The 21,694-nt window shown below is 41.8% G+C and overlaps 1 protein-coding gene across 1 annotated transcript in view; it reads left to right on the forward strand.

The window, feature by feature from the left end:
• The window catches only part of DGKQ (diacylglycerol kinase theta), an 87,931-nt gene continuing 66,237 nt past the window's right edge, over positions 1-21,694 (forward strand). The window contains exon 1 of the mRNA XM_042453333.1: positions 1-357. Within this exon, the coding sequence (XP_042309267.1) occupies positions 30-357 (328 nt within the window). The 5' untranslated portion in view covers positions 1-29. The remainder of the gene's footprint in view (positions 358-21,694) is intronic.

A 21,694-nucleotide genomic window follows, 5' to 3' on the forward strand; every position in this document is an offset into this window, starting at 1 on the left:
CTCAGCCAGGGGCTCCGTCGTCGGCCGGCATGGCAGAGGGCGCCCTCTCGGGAGGCGGCAGCCCGGCTTCCAGACCCCGAATCATGGCGGGAAGAGGAGCATCAGGAGCAGGAGGCAAGAGCCGCTCTCTGCCCACGCCGTCCTCCTCGCCTTCGCTCCTCAGGAAGCAGCAGCACAACCGCAGCCCAACGCCGCCGCCGCCTTCAGCGTCTCCCAAACAGCAGCAGCAGCATCAACCCGCGTCTCGTGTGAACGCGCCCCACGGACACGCGTTCAAGCGGGTCACCCTCACCAAGCCCACTTTCTGCCACTACTGCACCGATTTCATTTGGGGGCTGGCGGGGTACCTCTGCGAAGGTAATTATATAGTCCCTCTCCAAATCCATGAGCAGCATCTCGTTTCAAGGCTTGTCTACACCGGGGGAGGAGTTAAAGCGGAATGAGCCCGACTTTCTTTAGGCTGCATCCACACTGGAGGAATAACCCCACTTTGAGACCGCTTCAACTCTGGCTCAAGGCTGCTATGGAATTCTGGGAGTTGGAGTCGCCCCCACAACAGACTCCCAGCTCCCAGAATTCCATAGCAGCCTCGAGACAGACAAAATGTTAATGCGGTGACAAACCGAGTTATTGCTCCAGTGTGGATGCAGCCTTTCTTTCTTTCTTTCGACTTCGGTTCAAAACCGCACTGCAGAAATAACCCCACTTTGAGACCACTTTAACTGCCCTGGCTCAGTGCTAGGGAATCCTGGGAACTGTAGTTCTGTGAGACATTTAGCCTTCTCTGTCAGAGAGCCATGGAAAGCCATCTGCTTTGAGGAAAGGAGTCACACTCTCTCAGCCTCCTCAGGGGAAAGGGAAATGAACAACAGCAACCCCTCTGAAGGAACTTGCCAAGAAAGTCACTTTTGACTTATGGGGACCCTATCATGGGGTTTTCATAGCAAGGTTTCTTCAGAGGGTTTTTTTTGGCCATGGCCATCCTCTTGAAGCTGAGAGAGTGTGACTATCATGGGGTTTTCATGGCAAGGTTTCTTCAGAGGAGGATTGTCATTGCCTTCCTCTGAGGCTGAGAGAGTGTGACTTGCCCAAGGTCACCCAGTGGGTTTTCCTGGTTGAGCTTCTCCCTTCTTTGTTACGGACAGACATTCCCCAGGTAGAGTTTTAATGAGGAGCCAGTGTGGTGTTTTTGGTTTGAGCGTTGGACTAAGACTTTGCAGAGCAGGGTTCGAATCCTAGCTCGGCCATGTAAACCCATTGGGTGAGTCACACTCTCTCAGGCTCAGGGGATGGCAAAGGCAAACCCCCTCAGAAACAACTTCTAGAGAAAACCCCACCTTTTGCTTGTTATTGCTGTGTGCCTTCAAGTGACCCTAAGAAGAGAACCAGTGTGGCATAGTGCTTGAGCATTGGACCACAATTCTGGAGACCAGGGTTCGATTCCCAGCTCAGCCATGAAACCCACTGGGTGCCCTTGGGTGAGTCACACCCTCTCAACTCAGCCTTGCAATGGCAAACCTCCTCTGAACAAATCTTGCCAAGAAAACCCTATGATAGGTTCTCTTTGGGGTCTCCATAAATTGGAAGTGACTTGAAGTCACACAGCAACGACGACAACAACCACTGGAGGGGTTGCATGTGCAAACCAAACTTCATGCTGTTAGTGGGTGACCAAGCTGAAGAAAGTCTTGTTTCCTGCTTCTTCATATATATTTCATGATAGTACAGATGTGGAAGGTTTATATTGGGTCCCAATATCTTACAGAGCAACTGTTCTTTTTAGGGAAGTTGGTGCAGAAGTAGGTGGCAGACTGGGGCATTGATTAATTGTTTAGACCAGTGGTTCCCAGACTTCGGTGTGCCAGATGATTTGGACTTCAACTCCCAGAAGCACCAGATAGCTTGGCCAACAGTCATCAATCTGGGGAACTGAAGCCCAAAACATCTGGAGGACCAAAGTTTGGGAACCACTTGGTTCAGACCATGCATTACACGCTTTCTGATGTCGGGGACTAGCACCCTCCCCCAATAATGCCAGGGACTGGCACTCTGTTTGTGTCAATGAGCTATACTTATTTCTTTGGTCCAAAACACCCTGCAGAAATAATCCAGTTTGAGACTGCTTTAACTGCCCTGGCTTAGTGCTAGGGAATCCTGAGAAGAGTTGTTTGTTGAGGCAGCAGAGCTCTCTGACAAAGAAGGCTAAATGTCTCACAAAACAACGGTTCCCAGGATTCCCTATCATTGAGCCAGGGCAGTTAAAGCAGTCTCAAACAGGATTATTTCTCCAGGGTGTTTTGGATGTTATTTCCTGGAAACTGGCCAGAGATTTGCAGCCAGTGGCTTGGGAACTGGAACCAGTCTGAGGATAGCCGGTAGCACTGATTTAAGAGTTTGCTGCGGCTACCTTGCATTTTGTTCTCTTGATCTCTTCTTCTGATTGCTGCAAATACATCGGAAGGATCAAGACCTTCACTTATTTTTAGTATGTAGAGAGATCTTGTTGCACCTTGGAGACTAACTGAAAGAAAGAAATTGTCAGCATTAGCTTTTGTAGACTAAACTCTACTTCTTCAGATGCATTTTGTCCAAATGCATCTGAGGAAGTAGACTTAAGTCTAGGAAAGCTCATGCTGCCAACTTTCTTTCAGTTAGTCTCAAAGGTGCTACAAGATCTCCCTACATACGGATTTTGCAGACTAACAAGGCTATATCTTTGAATTCCTTCACTTTTTTTGGCAACTTTAAGGGTTGAGGTTAGAGTGAACACATCTCTTTCTGTGGTATGCACTGTATGTGACCATGTGCTTTTGGGATGTCAAACTAAGACTTCAGTCTTGAGTACCTTTTGTTAATGTGAAGTAGTTAATGTTCATGGTGATTAATGTTCATGGTTAATGTCAAGTAGTTAATGTTCGTGGTGAAGCTACGTTGTAACATAATAACATTTCCTTAATCTGTTATTTTCTACTGTATAGGTTGAGTCTCCCTTATCTGGAATTCTAAAATATCATTGGCACTCCATATCCATGGATTCAACTATCCATGGATTGAAAATGTTATATATATTCCATATATGTACACACACACACACTTGCCCTTTGGAACTCGTGGGGGATCTGTTCCGGAGCCCCCACCCCTATGAGTTTCAAATCTCGTGCATATTCAAGCCCCATAGGCTTGAATAGGGCATGCGCCATGGGCACACCCCCACTGAGGTTAATGGTGGTTGCCCCTCTGCGGATTTTCAAGTCCCGTGGATCTCAAGTTTGCGAACTTGGAGGAGCGACTCTCTCTCTCTCTCTCTCTCTACTGTATATATATTCCAAAAAGCAATTTTATATAAGGGACACAATTTAACTATGCCATTGTATTTAATGGGACTTGAGCATCCACAGATTTTGGCATCTACGGTGGATCCTGGAACCACACCCCAGCAGATACCAAGGGCCCACTGTAACCCAAAAGTGTCCACATGAGTGGCTGAGACAGTGATACCTTTGCCCTCTGGTGGTTCAATGTACACAAATTTTGTTTGACGCATAAAACTATTTAAAATATTATGCATACAGTTACCTTCAGACTATGTGTACGATGTGTATTATTTGTTGTTAGCTGCCTTCCAGTCAACTTTGACTCATGGTGACCCCATGAATCAAACAGCTCCAAGCCCCTCTGTCCTCAAAAGTTCTATTCAGGTCCTGCAGGCTCAGGGACATGATCTCTTTGATTGTGTCTATCCATCTAGTATGCGGTCTTCATCTCTTTCTTCTGCCCTCCACCTTTCCTAGCATTGTTTTTTTCTTCCTTCTCATGATGTGTCCGTAATACGACATTCTCAATTTAATCATGGCTTCCAGAAAGAGTTCAGGCTTGATCTGTTCTAGGACCCATTTGTTTGTCTTTTTGGTCGTCCATGGTATCCTTAGCACTCTTCTCCAGTGCCACATCTCAAATTGCCATTTGATTTCTTCCCTGTCCAGCTATCATGTCCGTACATGGTGATGGAAAATACGATGACTTGGATGATCCTAACTTTGTGTAGCTTTATATCTTTGCACTTGAAGAGTCAAAAGGGCAATGAGATTCTGAGCTGCATCAGTAGAAGTTATAGTGTCTCTAGATCAAGGGAAGTGATACCGATCTATTCTGCTTTGGTCATGCCCCACCTGGAATACGTGTCCAGTTCTGGGCACCACAGTTCAAAAAGGATTTTGAGAAGCTGGGGCATGCCCAAAGGAGGGCAACCAAAATGGTGAAGGATCTGGAAACTGTGCCCTATGAGGAACGACTTAGGGATCTGGATATGTTTAGCCTGGAGAAGAGAAGGTTAAGGGGTGATATGATAGGCTAGTTTCACTATTTGAAAAGGTGTCATATTGAGGATGGAGCAAGCTTATTTTCTGCTCTTCCAGAGAATAGGACATGAAGCAGTGGATTCAAACTACAGGAAAAGAGATTCCATCTCAGCATGAGGAGGAACTTCCTGACAGTAAGAGCTGTGGAACACACTGCTTTGGAGAGTGATAGAGACTCCTTACAGGTTTTTAAACAGAGGCTGGATGGCTATCTGTTAAGTGTGCTTTGAATGTGTGTTCCTTAATGGTAGAGGTTTGGACTCGATGGACCTTGTGGTCTCTTCCAACTCTAGGATTCTATGATTCACACATCTCTTGAATGTGAATGTAACTGCTCATGCCAGATCTGGCCACACCAAGCTTTCAGGTGAACGAGAAGAGGGCTCAGTGCTTCCCTTGAATGCTTCCACAGAGCTCCACTATGCAAGTGTGGAGGTACTGGGGTAGTCTCAGTCCCACTCCCTTTGTGTGGAGGAGCTCTACACATGTATGTTGGTCAGCACATGTGGCCCTGTGACCCTCTCACATTTTTTTTTGAATGTGTGAATGAGGTCTTCTAGTACAGACAGGGCCTGCACTTTCACCCACGCCTGTGAAAAAACCTTTTGACAACCTGTAGAGTGTTTGTGTTACACTCAGAAGGAGTTTAGCATTTAGCATGGCTGTATTGGCCAGATTATGAGGTTTCTCTTGCTTTGTCTTGATTTTAATTGCTTTTAATCAGAAACCCACATCGTATAGCAGAAATAAATAGAGAATAACTTGAAGATTATTCTAAACAAAGCATAATTAATCTCCCAAATTCATTGGGAGATTAATTATTTTCATCTTGCCATTAATTCAGTTCTGTCTGAAGCCTTTTTTCTTTTCTTTTTGGAACATCATTTTGCCATCCATGTTATTACAAGTTTTGGACCAGGCTTCTTCTAATCTATCCAGATATTTTGTGCTCGTATTGGGCCTACTGACATGCTATTTTGCCACGGGATCAATATTGGGTGGTGGTTTTAGGAGACTGATCTCCACAGTTCATTAGGCAACTTCTTCCTAGGGGCAAGGGAGGTATTATCTAGCCTTGAGATTGCCTTGGTTACCCTCAAAGACAGAATATTGGGATCTTTTGAACTTGTCTGTATTTGGGCTTGTTAGAGGCTATCTGAAGTTTGGTATTCTGTATCTGCCATGCTACTTCCTTCCTTCTTTCCTTCCTTCCGTATTCATGTTGCCCTTGGAGGAAGCAGCTGTCCTGCCTGTTTGTTCTGTGTGAACATGAATTGGGGTTTACGTATCCTGATACACCATGTTGATTTGCTGTAATTTGCTGAGATGTGTATGTCGTAAGATGGCCTTGAACAGGAAGGTTACATACAGAAAGGAGTTGAGGGTGAGTGAAAATGTGACGTCCTTGCCTTATGATTAAGCATTGCTCATATCCCTGTTACATAAAAAAACAAACGGGTGTGAGCCAGGTAATATGAATAACTTGCTGTAGCTGGATGGAGTTGAGCAATAGTGCATTATTTGCATATGCATCGAGGAGTAATTGCTTTGCATCAGCTATTTTTGGAGACAGTTAAGCAAAGAATACCCAAGTATTCCATTCCTCTGTGTGTGTGTGTGTGTGTGTGTGTGAGAGAGAGAGAGAGAGAGAGGGGGGGGGAGAGAAAGGATATTTTGTGTGAGTCTTATCAATAAAGAAGAAACAAACAATGATATAAATGTTTAGCATAGTGAAGGAAGATCTTAAAGACAAGTGAAAGACAAAAGATACTACTTGCATCAAAGCAATACAAAACTGCAATGCTCGTCATGAAAATGTTCAGTTCAGTCTTGGATAGGCGTTTTTTCTCTGTTACTCTCTGCTGTTTAGCTCATGGCTATTGAACTCTTGCCCCGTATCTATCCAAGCAGTTTTAATATTACTCCGTTTTAAAAAGTATGTCCTCCTTTAAGCCTTCTAGTTCTCTCACCTCCATTCATTTGTTTTGTTGTTGCTACGTGCCTTCAAATCATTTTTGACTAATGGTGACCCTAAGGCGAAACTGTCATGGAGTTTTCTTGGCAAGTTTCTTCAGAGGAGGTTTGTCATTGCCATTCTCTGAGGCTGAGAGAGTGTGATTTGCCCAAGGTCACCCAGAGGATTTACATGGCAGAACCAGGATTCAGACCCTGATCTCCAGAGTCCTAGTCCAAAGCTCAAACCACTACAGCATACATCCTCCTTCCATACATGGTCTCATTTTAACTAATTTCCCATGCCCCTCTCTTCATAATGTTGTTGCCCCTTTCCTTCACACCTTCCTTGGCTAGAAGAGACATCAACATACTCTTTTTGTTGAATGTGGTTACGCTCTGTATATTTTAAACAATGGACATGGAATATGTGAGGTGAACCTTTTATACCTGTTTGAACTGCTTGGTTGAGAGGGCCTACTCCACTTTTCAGTTTGTTTCTTTAACCTTAGAGTTTTGGATTAAATTAAAGCACCTCGGGCATTTGCTATTTTTCTTTTCATTGTATTTCTTTTCATTTTTTTACAGTATCCTATCAAAATGTTCAGAATCACCCTTTCACAACTGAGAATGTTATATTTATGCTAATATAATGTCTTCCATATTTGGTTAAACCAATTTTAGTCTCTTGTACTTCTCTGAAAACTGAATTATTAATTTAGAAGACATTTTTATTATTTGATGCAAAAAGTTCTTAAAGAAATAGGGACATGCAAAGTTCAGCCTCCCTTGTTTTTTATGTTACACTCTTCTTTTAGTGCGACGAGGGACAACTCTTGCTACCTAGATGTTTTTGGACTTCAGCTCCTATGATCCATCACCATTGGATATTCTGGCTGAGGCTGTTGGGAATTGTAGGTAAAAACAAAACAAAACTGGAGAACATAGTTGCCAACCTTTGCTTTAATAGTCAGCCTCTCTCTTAGGTGTGATGTTTTTCATCTTATAACCATAGCTAGGTGATAAAAAGCACACTATCAGCAGATGAAATCTGTTTCCTTTCCTTGTCCTGTGCCAATTTCAGTCGTTCTTTTCACTGTCTGCATTAAATAAGGTGTAGTGTTAACATGTGCATGAACGTTAGCTAGGTTTCCTCATAGTCAGGGCTTGCAGACCCATTTCATACTCTCATGAAAAGTGTAACTGGTTAGGGATGATGCAGATTGATTTTATTTTTGTTGCTTTAATTTCTGTTGCAGCTGTCTCCCAATATGGGACCCAAAGAAGCCTATGTAACACTGTACAGTGGTTAAAGTGGTGAGAGGTATCTGTGCGGGAGGAAGGATGTGAAGGAATCCCACAGTGTACTATCCATCTTCTAAGTAGATGTTGGCCATATCCGAAGAATCCTCTAAAACAGTGGAGGACAACTGTGGCTCTCCAAATGTTGATGAGCTGGAACGTCCATCAGCCTTAGCCAACATAGCCAATGGTGAAGGATTAAGGCATCTGCAAATCATTAATGTCTGGAGGGTCAAAGTTGCCCACTGTTGCCCTAAAAAATTACATCATGGTTTAGAGGTCTGGCAAATTGTAAGAATGAGTCATAAGCTGATGTACTCTAGAACCTTTCACCAGGATCATAATTTTTAGGGAAACCGTGGTTTGTGGAGAAATACATACAGTGGACCCTTGATTTCCGTGGGGTTTGATTCCAGGACCACCCATGGATACCAAAATACGTGGATTCTGAAGTCCCATTATATACAGTGGCATGGTAAAATGGTGTTCCCTATATAAAATGGCAAAACCAAGGTTTGCCTTTTAGAATTTATATATTTTTAAAATATTTTCAAACAGTGAATGCTTGAATTCATGGATAAAAAAATCCATGGATATGGAGGGCTGACTGTAGTTGCATCTGGACACAATTACAAACTGATTAGTCACTAATTACAAGTAGAACTATTGTTTCTCCTTAGGTGCAGGAATCCCTGGCACCATCAAAGCTTGAATCATTATAGTTCAATAAATAGACTTCCTATAGTTTCACTGTGGAGAAACTGCATGGTGTAGTGGTTTGAGTGTTGGACCACGACTCCGGAGATCAGGATTCGATTCCCAGCTCGTTCATAAAAAAACACTGGGTGACCTTGGGCAAATCACACTCTCTCAGCCTTGGAGGATGGCAACAGCAAACACCCTCTGAAGAAATTTGCCAAGAAAACCCTATGATAGATTTGCCTTAGGGTCGCCATAAGTCAAAAATGACTGGGAGGCACACAACAACAACAGCTCCACTGTCCCCCTGTGACTTTCATCATTGGCGTCAAGCTTCTGTACTTTTAAAGCTTTCCACTTCTGCACCCTGTTGGCTCTGTTCTCTGCCCTTACTCCATCTCAGTGTCTGCTGCCATACCTCTTTGATATCCTTCTGCCCATTTAAATGGTTTTGGAAGGCTTATTTCTTCATTGGTTTTGTTGAGTCACCCAAGCCTCACTTTGTCTCCATTACCTGTGCTTCCACTGTTGCCATACTTTGTCCTAACCCTTCCCTGTGATTCATTTTTCACTGTCTGACCTTGCTTCCTTGTCTTCCTAGGGTAGATTCATGTAAGCCTTCTACAGTGAAAAGGACTGTGTCTTGCACAATGTTAAATGTGCTAGCAGTGAGGAAAGTGTTATTTCAGTCATAAAATCATAAGCAATGTTTAACAGAATGTTACAAATTTTGGTCCCTTTGTGTGCGAAAATATTGCAAAATTTCTTTTGTGTTAGACATTTATGTTTAAGCATATATAATTCAGGATCATATAATCTTTATGAAAAATGCATGCTTTATCTCCTGAAATATCTGGTCAAGGATTCTTCCTTATTCAAATAATTGGCTCCAGCATTACTTTTTAAGGCGTTCAGGGCCTTTTTGTCAATATGAGCTTGGTTTATTCTGGGAATTAATAACTTTATTACTGAATTAACATGTACACTTTTAGTATGTATGCTTCGTGTCAAGTGGATTTCTTAGCATGAACTGTCAGTTCTTGCAGAAGCCAAAGAACTGAATTTGGCAGAGGTCTGGGACTGGTAAAGTATGTGGTTGCAGCTCTACATACTTTACAGGTCAAAGGAAGGAAATGGCAAAATTTCCTATTTGCTTAAGAAAACCCTATAAAATTCACGGGGACGCTGTAAGTCGACAGGTGACTTGAAGGCACATGCACACATTTGCATTACTTATATCAAGGGCCATCCTCTAGATGTTGGATTATAGTTCCCATAATTCCTTACATTTGGGCTGTCTGGTTTTCTGAGACTTGAAATTCAAAACATTTGAAGGGCCAAAGGACTTGTCTACATTTGCCAGGATACTCTCTGCTGTCCCCGGATATTCTGGCCCTGAATTCCTCCCCTTACCTGATGTGGGTTTTTGGTGAATGGCTACTTTCTCATATGGTCCCTGTCAGCTGCCAATTCAGGGTTTGGGGTCTGAGTAATATAAAGAGAACCAGTGTGACTAAGGGCCTGTACAGACAGGCCAAAATAAAGCTGGTTCAGGCCATTTTGGGGGTATACTGTTTAAATGACACATGCATCTTAAGAGACTGCAAGCAATGCCAAAGTTGCACTCCGGTCCTTAGGACCGGAGCATGGCTTTGGCGTGGCTTCTGGCCTCTTAGGACGCATGCATCATTTAAACAGCGTATCTTCAAAATGACCCGAAGCAACCTTATTTTGGCCTGTCTGTAAGGGCCCTTAGTGTTGGACCAGCAATCCCATGGGAATTCACAATTTATAAGTAATGCAGACAAGCCCAAATTTTCACCAATTATTATGTCAGTATGGATGCTTCTGGAAAACTTATATAGTATCCTTCCCCAAAGCTGGACATCATCTCATTTTACCTATTTTTCCAAAACAAACAAACAAACAAACAATTAGTTCAAAGGTAAGTTTCTTCCTGTTGTAATACCATTGGTGAATAATACTCCAGACAGAAATCAAGGGGGGAAATTATACTGTATTAGTAAAATATTTTTGGTTATAGTGTCTTTAAATTTTAATGGCATTGCTGCCACAGTGATTTGTAAACTATATCATTGCTGCTTCTATTAGTCAGTTGTTTTAGGGGCCTCTGGATATTTGTATGACTCAGCTTCTCCTCAGATGTATTTGAGCCTAGCTTAAATTCCTCCCCTGAAAGACACCCAAAGATGTCTGAATGAATATTAGTTTAGAAATAGCTGTGTTTACTTCCAGTTTTCTAAGAAACAAAACTATAAAATGACTTTGCCACGTAGTTAAAACTACAGTTTTGTAGACAATATACTGTAGATCTATCCTTGATGTCTGTATGGCTGTGGTAAACTAATAGTGCACATTCTAGGCTTATGGGTTTAGTGTTGCTTCTGATTTGTGTCTTGTCTGTTTATGAGGTACCCTCCTCCATTGGTTATATAAGAAGAATGGACTGGGGACTATGCTCTATGTCTTCAATAATCTTGCAAATCATTATTTAGGTATTGGTTCCACATGATCTGTTCCATTCATAGGATCTTCTCTCCTTCTCAGGTTTGTGTCACCCGGTCTATTCTCCCTTCCATTTCCTTGTTGTTGTCTTGGTGCTGCAACATCATTTTTATATCACTTTTGTGCAAGCCAAGCATTGAACAATCCTCTCCAACCAAGAACATGTCTTAACTTGAAAGGTGCTATTAAATACACACAGTAAATACATTAACAAAAGCTAAGCTCAGAGTTGATAGAAGACTATGGCCTGTTCTTTCTTTTTTGATCTGTAGAATATTTAACAATCATGCACTGGGGTTAAAAAATTGCATTGTGTGACCTGTGCTGTATTTTCCCCCTCACCTCGATGATAATTGTAATGCATTGCAGGATATTTCTTTTTAAAAGCCCATGTCCAAATGAGTGTGTACGAGTTCAAACAAGCATGCAGAGCTAGAAAGTACAAGGTGGAATGAAAATGAAATCGTATCTCATTAAAACAAATATACACTTCTTGCATGTTGGGATATTTCTTTACCCCAGTGAAAAGTGTCCCCTTCCCTCCAAATCAATTTCCTTCAAATGGCATTAACCTGCTGACAAACAGAACAGATTCTTTGAGCTTTTCTCATGTTATGATTTGCTGCATAACACAATGCATCATTTCTTTGCCCCAATATGTTGGTTGGTCAGACAAAAATATATCCAGATTACAAAAATTGATGGGGTTATTGGTACTTTTAAAAATCCCATCCCAGTTTTTTTTTAAATTGTTTGTTTGGCTTACAAGAAGAGAAAAGCTGTCTTGTAGCAGCTTGCTGAGATTTGGGGAACTTGGCATGCAATTGTGCAGGTGATAATTTCATAGAGTGTCTACACAGTAGCTTCCATTCCCTGTGGAGTCTGCAGTAAAACATAACCCTGCAGAACTAAAATGCCCTCCTTAATTTATGAGGGTTAATTAAATGCTATTAGCGAGTGAAAATAAAAAGTGAAAGAATTTTTTTTGAATTGCTTGTTCCTACCTAGACACTTCCACCCAGTCTGAAAAAGTAGAACAAGGTATTTAGGGCTGGAAATTTGAGCTTTCGAAGCAACTCTAATCAAAAGGCAGGAGAGGTAGTATATTAATAGGAGGAGGAGGAGGAGGCATCAGCTATTTGCACCTAGGTGGTGAAAATCATTACCTTGAAACCAGTGGCAGGAAAAACCATTTGTGATGTAGAACGGGAAAGCTTTTTGTTACCTGGCTGTGCATCTGGAAGCGGTACTTATTTCTCAGACTTCTTTCAAAATACCTTTCGTAAAAGGAAAACTTGGACCAGTGCTTCTGCAAATTCTGACCCACTAGCAATATGTCACAGTCCATTGGAGTTCAATACATTTCTTCACTGAATTTGTTTGTTAAGCCTCCAAACAGCTGGCAAATTGTGATATATACCTGGTGTGGGTTCCATTTGAGCCGAGGGACTAGTAGGAGATGAATTCCAAAAAAGCAATCTATCCCAGCTCTTGTCAAATAACTACATATGTGGTCTTTCTCAGCATTGGCGTATCAAATGGTTTTTCAGATGTACAGTACTATCAAATGGTTTTTAGAAAAGCACAGCTGAAACATTATTGCACTTTGAAGTTTATGTAAATCAGAGTCTGTTTTCATCTCATCTGTAAATAAAGCAATCCAACAACATCAAGGAAAGATCTGTACTAACCACTTTTCTTTCCCAGTGGCTAAATTTCACTTCTGAATTTACTATTGAACAGAGTTTCTTCTTCAAGGTTATTTAGTGAGAGTTATAGATCATTAGTAGAACTTTTTATGTAGAAGTCCCCTAGGTCAGTTCTTGGCATTTACTGATTAAAATGGCCGGCAGAGTTAAGGACAACCAGTGCCCAAGACAATAGTCAGACAGATCAGTGGTCTGACTCAAGGTAACAAAAACCTATTAATATCATTTATTTATATAGTACTAGATTTTTTAACTGGAGAGAACATCTCTCTAGCAATCTCTCTGTCCTCCAGAAGAACTCTTATGGTCAGCATCTGCCAGAATTTGGCCATAGAATCATGCTGGAGGACTTACAAATGCCCAGAGAAGTGTTTTCTCTCAGAGTCTTTAGGTCATCCAGCGCAACACTATGATAAACTTCTCTCTTGGGGACCTAGAGATTCCTACAGAGAACATCTTAATCAAATCCACAAATAATCACATCCACAAAAGTCAAAACCGCAAATTTAGAGAGCCAACTGTACTTACATTAAACCGTGGATTACTCACCTAAATATTCCAAGTATATATAGTGTATAATACTGCTTTTTTGAAATCTGCAGCTTTTGTTCTTTTGCTTTTTTTGGAAAATCTTGCTGGGAGTAGAGAAGGGCGAGTCACCCTCTCTACCAACCTTTCTGAACATGTATCTGTAATTTCTCCTATAGGAAGAAATTTTTGACAATTAAGCTCTTCTTCTGTAGCCATAAATCTTCTGCTAACTACCCCTACCACATACATAAAAACAATCTTTTCTGAATAAATATATCAGTATTTAATTTGCTGGCTTGGTGTAGACATGCTCATGCCCTTTCAGATGAGAAATCAAATTGCATTCACAGTACTAGGGTGCTTTTTTTTGACATACACATGTCTTTGTCTTAGTACAGTCAGGTCCCGTTTCATAATGTTGGCTAGATACATTGTTCGTTGATGTACTGTATTGTACCATCTCTGTTCAGTTTACTTCATGAGTTTTGGGCATTGTGCCCTTGTTTATAATATATATGAGTTTTCTTCCATGATAATTGAGCCATTCTTTGAATAGGCTTAGGAAGGTTTTTAAAAACATTCTACCAAATCCACTTGTCCAGATGTATCCCACTTTTATGTATTTTGTATGTTTAAACGAACTTTGCATTACACCCTGCAGTGTCCCAGAAGGGATTGTGGCTCTTCTGTGGATCTTGAATGTTAGATCTAAAGTTTGGGCATAGTTTATTGTGATGGGTTGTTGTTCTGCACCTTCAAGTTATTTCTGATTTACGGTAACCTAAAGGCAAACCTGTCATATATGTTTATGTGTGTGTATTCTGTAGCAAAAATGCCCTGAATGTCAACTTGTACAAAGCTCATTAGATTAATTACTGAATAAACCCATGATGAACTCGGCCGTGAACTCAACTGGGTGATCTTGGGCAAGTCACATGTTTTCAGCCTCAGGAGAAGTCAATTGGAAACCTCCTCTGAAAAAACCTTGTCTGGAAAACTCCATGCTAGGGTCGTCTTAGGGTTGCCATAAGTCAGAAATATAGGTACACATCACGCACACATGGAAAAGTTTTATTTGCATGTTACGTGCAGCATTCAACTTTTAAAAAACAAATGGATACTGATGTGGGTCTGGTCTCTAGGTGCTGTCTGGATAGAGCCTCGCTTCCCCAGTAAAGTCAAACTGAGAGGAGGAAAAAGGAAGACCCAGACCCTCTTCACTCACCTCCTCACTTTCTTGTGCCCAATCTGTGCACCCCTCTTTTCATGTTTTCCCCATTGATACTGTCGGGTAGAGTTCAAAATAACATGATGGAGTAAGCATAATGACTTGTTTGTTGGGTATTAGTTTATTAAGGGTAGTTATTGAGTTGTTGTTGAAATGTAAAATAGATCCCTTTTACAAACTTTTAAATGCTGGACTGCAATTTTTGTGCTGTGGCGGTCATAGACTCAATAAAACATTTTATGACCAGAGGTGAGTAGGAAATTCTTCCCAATCTTCAAAAACATTTTTTTTTCTTTTCCAAAGTCCAAGTAGGAGTTAGGATGTTGCCTTATTAATTGAAACACATTAAAATCCTAATATAGTGTACAAAGGCACCCTTATTTGAAAGTAATGTCCATTCAGATTACGGAGGTTTATATCCAATAATGGATATTCAAATGTTAATATTCAGGCAATGGTATTTAGTTGCTTACATTTGTTCTTTAAAGGCCTTTGAGCAATTAGAAACATAGGACCGGTACACACTGCCAGGAAGCGACATCCTGGCGGTGATAGTACAGCTTGGGAGTGCGCACCAACTGCACGCTCCCGAGCCCTATGATGTGTGGGTGCCACCATGATTGTGCAGCCCTGCCCACACGGGGCACTCATCCATGACATGCGGGAGCCCAAGCACCCAAACTGCTCTGGGCGGAAGAACCATCATTGGGCTGCGTTGCAGGCCTTATGTCAGTGCAAAAAAGGAGCCGCCAAGAGGCTCCTTTTAGACATTGCGTCTGTGCTGCAGCATGTGGATGCTGCAGCACAGACGCGGGGCAAAGATGGGCGGCACGGAGCATAGTGTAATGGTTTGAACATTGGACTAAGCTATGGGGATCAGGGTTTAATTTGGGTGACCTTGGGTGAGTAACACATTCTCAGCCCCAGAAAACCCTGTGATAGGTTTACCTTAAGGTCACCATGAGTCACGATTTGAAAGCACATAACAGCGGTTAACAAGGAATGGGGACAGCAGGCACAGTCTTAAAGGACACAATTATCTCTTCTCCTTCTTAAAAACAGGAATTATTTCTAAGGTGGAGTCTGTTACAGCACCTTTGTTTCCCATTTGTTTACTAAAAACAGCAGTTACCTAAAAAGCCAGGCAAGGCATTTGATGTGCCACACAAATTTGAAAGTGCCTTCTGCCAGTGACGTAGACTTAAGTCTTGGCAAAAATGGCACACTGACTCAAGTTGACTTGAGATTGTATATTTTTAGTGACTGACCTGCAAGTGCCATTCACTTCAAGCAGCAGGCAAGACCTGTCCCCAAAGTGTGGGGCACATTCTTGGAAGAGAACAGCAAATGTTTAGGCAGTGGGCTTGAGGTGGAAGGAAAGATACTTCTAAAACTTTTTAAAAGCTTTAGAAAGCTCCTCTGATGTGCAGCGGGGACAGACCTCAACACCTGCCTCAGGCCCATTGCCTGCTGCATTTACTGTTCCCTGTGAAAAATGCATCCTGCGTCCTTTTTTCTGTTAAATGTTGGCTCCCAGACTTGGTACCTCGACTTGAGACTTGAAAGTTATCTTGCAAGGACTTGACACTCAATGGTAGACTTGACCTGAGACTTGGAGACTTGAATAAATCATTGCTTTTTGCCTCATTCACACTCACATTTTTGTGTTGGATTGGTTCGGATCACATGATCAATTTGACACTGAATAAGTGTTCACACTATGCTTGTCACGATCGAAGCTGTCCGTGTTCGCATTAAATTTGTAACCAATTGAAAATGGCGGTCGTAGGTGGCATCCAGGAGGGAGGGGCAAAGGGCAGAGGGCTGGAACATACCCAACTCACCAGTCTTGCCAAACTGCCATTCTTTTTCCTCTCTCAGCGCTTCATGGTTCCATGGGGCTCTTTGTGATTTCAAATTTCCCACGCTGTCAAGTCATCACTTTAAATCACTGTGTAGGTATTTTCTGCTTCTGCTGGTGAATTGGTTCCCTTTTTCCTGCTGGCCAGAGGTTGGGGGGGGCATGGTTGTGGCTTTTTAAAAAAAAGTTGACAGCTTGCGCACACTCTTACATTTGTGTGGGTTTGCGGTGTGTGTGGTCATGAGTGCTGTGGGGTGGATTCTTTCCCTGGCATCCATGGATCTATGCTGCTAACAAAGTTTCCCCCCAAGACTCCCCCCCCCAACCCACAAATGTTACAGTATGCAGAAGCTGTCAAGTTTTTTTTAAAAAAGCTGCACCCTGCCCACCCACCCCCCCCCCGACTTCCCCAACCTCTGGCCAACAGAGAAAAGGGAACCAATTCATGGGCAGAAGCGGAAAAGAACTGAAAACAGCTGCATAGTGATTTAACGGGACCACTTGACAGTGCTGGAAATTTGAAATTACAAAGAGCCCCATAGAACCACAAGCGATGAGAGGGGGAAAAAGAATGGCATTAAACAATAATGTGGGACCCTTTCTTAGTATACCTTTTTCTTTCATATACAGTAGAAATAGCACTGGGATATTCCATCCTTCTGTGTGTAAGGTGGTCTGTTTCTCTTATAGCCAACCATCAGAGAGAAAGGACTTGTCACTGGTTATTCATTGAGGGTGGGAACATCCATAATGGGGGTTTGGCCAACAATCTCAGCCATGTTCATAGCGGAGAAAGGCAGTCCTTGGGATACAACGTTTTAGGACATTGCAAAGCAAATATCCCTTCCAGATGGTAGAAGTTAACTTGGATACAAGCTGCCTAGCAATTACAACCATTAGTTAGAGGGTTGGAAGTCACACGTGTTTCCCCCCGTTCCCTGTGTATTGATTGTCTTTTCCATTGTGTCCCTTATATGTTGTTCTTATATATATATAGAAATGCTATGTGTTTAATAAAAATATATTAATTAAGAAAGAACAACAGATGGTGGATCAGTTTTCCCAAAATGTTTCTGTAAAGGCTGTGATTTGATAGATGTTACATAAAAATAAAATCTATTTTAACATCTATAGATATTATATTTTTACATAGCGTTTTGGAAAATATGAAGATATTAACCAGAAAAATTACTTCTGTCCAATAAGAGCATTTATTTTCAAGATAACTGTATTGTAAATGGGAAACAAAAGCATTGTTTCTGTGTTAGGTTTGTGTTACAGTTTTTACTCCCCCCCCATACTATTTGGTTCAGCACACTCAGTTTATCATCAACTTAACATCAGAGTTATATCACTTAGCAGAATGTAATCGTATCTTAGATTTAGGTATCAATTTAGCTCTGAACACATTAGTCTAATCTGGATGACTTTAAACAATCTGGGTGAGGGCAACAAGGAAACCTCTGAGATGCTTCAGTTTAAAAGCTACAAACGGTAATCTCTGATAACGTCAAGGTTCTCTCTGTTCAGCTGCGGCAGGCTGAGGAGGACAATGGGGAGAAATGAGAGCAATTTAATTTCAAGCAAAATGAGGAGCACATAATGAAAAGACAGCAAGTCTCACAGAGCCCGTTTAAAATAGCTGATGAATCTTTATCATCAGTAACACAGCCATTTCCTCTTTAAAACTGGGGTTGCCTATCAAAGTAAAATTAAAATTGAAAACTTGAGCATGCTTATGAGGAAACTCAGCCTTACCAAGTTCAGTTGGATAGTAAGTCAACATATTTGGAGTTGAGCCACAGGCAGCATGGAAAATGGGAAGATCTCTGGGTTTTGTCAGTGTGCTGATGGCAGAAGACTAAAATGAAAAGAGAGATGAGTTTAGGTCTTGTGTGTGTTTGCGTGTGTGTCTTCAGGTTGCCTATCAACTTATGGCACCCCCATGAATTTCATAGGGTTTTCTTAGGCAAGGAGTACTTAGAAGTGATTTTTCCAGTTCCTTCCTCTGAAATATAGCCAGTGGCACCTGGTGTTCATTGGTGATCTCTCATTTAAGTACTAACTAGAGCTGACCTGCCTTAGTTTCTAAGATTAGAGGGAATCTGGTGCCTAGAAGGCAGTGGTTTCCAAACCTTTTTTGGCTACCACCCCTTTTCCTTTTGGACAGCAACCCTAGTGCCCCCCCCCCCCAAATATTTTTTGATATTAGGTCTGCAGTGCTTGGTGTAGTCATGCTCACCACATGACCACAGAGTTGTCTTTGACAATACTGGCTCCCTCAGCTTAGTAATGGAGATAAGTACTGCCCCCTATGGTTGGACAAGACTAGACAGTTTTGTCAAGGGAAAACCCTTTACTTTTACCTATTCTACTGCAAATTCAAAACAACCAATCTTGGTTGCTGCTCCCTTTGCACACAGTCACTTGGGAACAGCAACCAAGCAGCTGGCTGAGCAGTGACCAAGAAGCTTATTGTTTGTGCCAGCCTTGCAGCTAAGGATGGTGCAGGCAAGAGGCTTCTTGGTTGCTGTTTGAATGGCTCCTCAGTCACTGCTCTATTTGCACCATCATCCTGGGAGCAACAACTGAGCAACTGGCTGGGCAGCAACCAAGAATTCTCTCACTTGTGCCAGCCTTGCAGCAAAGGTCAGTGTGGACAAGAGGCCTCTTGGTTACTGTTCAGGCAGCTGCTCAGTTGCTGCTCTCAAGCTGACCAGGTGCAAGAGAGAAGCTTCTCTGTAGAGAAGAGAGACTCTCAATCTTTCATCAGGGCTGAGAAAGGTGAAGCCAGTATGTGTGTTTTTACAGAGGCCACATGCTCTTGACTGGAGACTGGTGTGGGTTCAAAGGAGAAAGATATTAACTACTGGATTTCAATCTGCTAGTCAAGTCTCAGCAAAGCTCACAAAATTTAACCAGGGCCCCAAATTTGAAAGCTCTTTTTTGCCACCACTTCTCCCCCACCATCATGTGCTCATGTATATTATGGCAACCCTAAGACAACTAAACGGTATTATGGGGTTTTCTTGGAAAGATTTGTTTAGTGGAAATTTGCCATTTCCTTCCCTTGAGGCTGAGAGCATGTGACTTGCCCAAGGCCACACAGTGCATTTCATGGCTGAGCAGGAAGTTGAACCCTGGTCTACAGAGTCATAGTCCAGCACTCAAACCATAAATAAATAATAAAACTTTTATTTTTATCCTGTTTTTCTGTGACGAGACAATCAAAGTGGCTCACAACACATTAAAATATCCACATTCAACAGTATGTCCCAAATTTCCCCCCTAAAAACAGGATTAAACATAATACAGTTAAAATTGGAGATTAAAATATCTATTAATAACACAATTTAAAAAATATAACGAAGACAGAGCGGTGGGCTAATACATGATGTGAGGGGCAGTCATTCTGTGGCTGGACACTTTTATTCAGGAAAGGCCTGCCGGAAGAGATCCGTCTTCCACAGCTTTTTCAAAGCTGTCTAACCTGGCAATTTGGCAGATCTCATCTGGCAGGCCGTTCCATAGTTTGGGAGCAATTGCAGAGAAGGCCCTCTGGGATGTAGCAGTTAGTCTGGTTTTTAAAGGCTGTAATAGATTCCTCCCAGATGACCTGAGTGTGTGGGGAGGATTATATGGGAGTAGGCGATCACTCAAATAGGTTGGACCTACATCACACTAGCGCTCTAGATCTGATATACATGACCATAAAGATGACAGCTGTTAGAATACATAGCCAGGATAGAGCTGTTGGCCATATAACAAATACAATAGCATCCAAAATCCACAAAACGGTGATCCCTTTATTGGCCATCCAAAATGCACAAAAATATATGTTGCAAGTGTTTGAAGCTCCACTGGCTTCTTCATCAGAACAGATGTTCAGAATTGTACAGGAGAAAAAAATGGTGACAGTGTTAGTCACAAGCTTCCATTTTGTCAGGATGTTGCTGTTCTCAGTTCAGGGTTGTTGGAGGGACTTGTCCTGCTAATGGAACTTAATTTTTCCCCCTGGAGTACCCAGGGGAAAGTACCCAGGAAAAAGGAGGAAGAGGCACTAGGGACCACAATGCAAATATACAATGGCTGATGGAGCACACTAAGGAATTCCAAAAGAAAACCAACATGTGTGTTGTAGACTACAGCAAAGCCTTTGACTGCATAGATCACGAAAAGCTATGGTACGACCTTCAAGACATGGCAGTGCTAACACATCTAATAATCCTGATAATTAATCTGTACTCGGGAGAAGGGGCAATGGTTAGAACCAAACACAGAGAAGCAGAATGGTTCCCAATTGGCAAAGGGGTCAGACAAGGCTGCATCCTCTCACCCTATCTGTTTAACTTGTATGCAGAACATACGAAGAGCAGGCTTCTGAAAGGCAGAATTGTACAAGTAGTTATATTTCCCATTACCATGTATGGATGTGAGAGCTGGACAATTAAGAAAGTGAACAAAAAGAAAATAAATTAATTTGAGATGTTGTGCTGGAGAAGAGCGCTAAGGAAAGCATGAACAGCAAAAAGAACAAATAGGGTGGGTCCTAGAGCAGATCAAGCCTGAAATTTCTCTGGAGGCAAAGATGACTAAACTGAAGCTCTTGCACTTTGCTCACATCATGAGAAGACACGACATACTGTAAAACACAATAAAGTTGGGAAAAGTGGAAGGAATTATGAAGAGAGAAAGACCACGTTAAGTGGATGGACTCAAAAACGATTGTGGGTATGAGTCTGCAGAAACTAGAAAGAGTAGTGGAGGATAGAGGGTCTTGGAGATGTCTCATCCACAGTTGAGATCAACTCAAGTGTGGTTAACAACAACAAACTCACATGGACAGAAGGAGGAGAGGCTGCCCTGCATGAACACCTCTCTCCAACAAGAAGAGAGAACTGAGAACAGCAACATCTTGACAAAATGCAGTCTTTTGACTAACATTGTCATACTTTTTTCCCCTTCTCTAAGATTTTTAACACCTTTGCCTGATGAATGAGCCAATGGAGCTTTGAAGCTTTTTTATGCATTTTGGTTGGCCAATAAAGATATTCACTGTTTTATGGATTTTGGATGCCATTGTACATAGCTGTTAAATGTTAGTACTGAAGGAACATAATGATTGAGTAGTCAGAATCCTTTTTTGCACAGGCATCTCATGCTGGGTTAAGGTTCTCACTAGGTTCTACTACAACACGAAATATTTTTCCTGGTTAAACATTGCTACATGAAACCCTATCAGTGTGTATCTAATGTCAGAATGTTTGGCCCCAATGTATGCTACTTTATGCTTACTAATAATGCTCAACTGCATTTGCCATTTTGTTGTTCATTCACATAATTTGGAGCTCTTCATAGTGTGAGTTTTCACTGCCCTTAAAATATTTCTTAGTATAGCACAGTTCAGTGTTTTAGACTTCTTCACATTTATTATCTTTATGTGGGAGGCTTCTGTTAGAGCACCTTGCAGATACCAGTGGGTAGGATATAACTATAGAAAAGGATATCCTACATTAGGGATTGTTAG

The sequence above is a fragment of the Sceloporus undulatus genome, chromosome 2 (genome assembly GCF_019175285.1).
Source record: "Sceloporus undulatus isolate JIND9_A2432 ecotype Alabama chromosome 2, SceUnd_v1.1, whole genome shotgun sequence".
Taxonomy (NCBI): Eukaryota; Metazoa; Chordata; class Lepidosauria; order Squamata; family Phrynosomatidae; genus Sceloporus; species Sceloporus undulatus.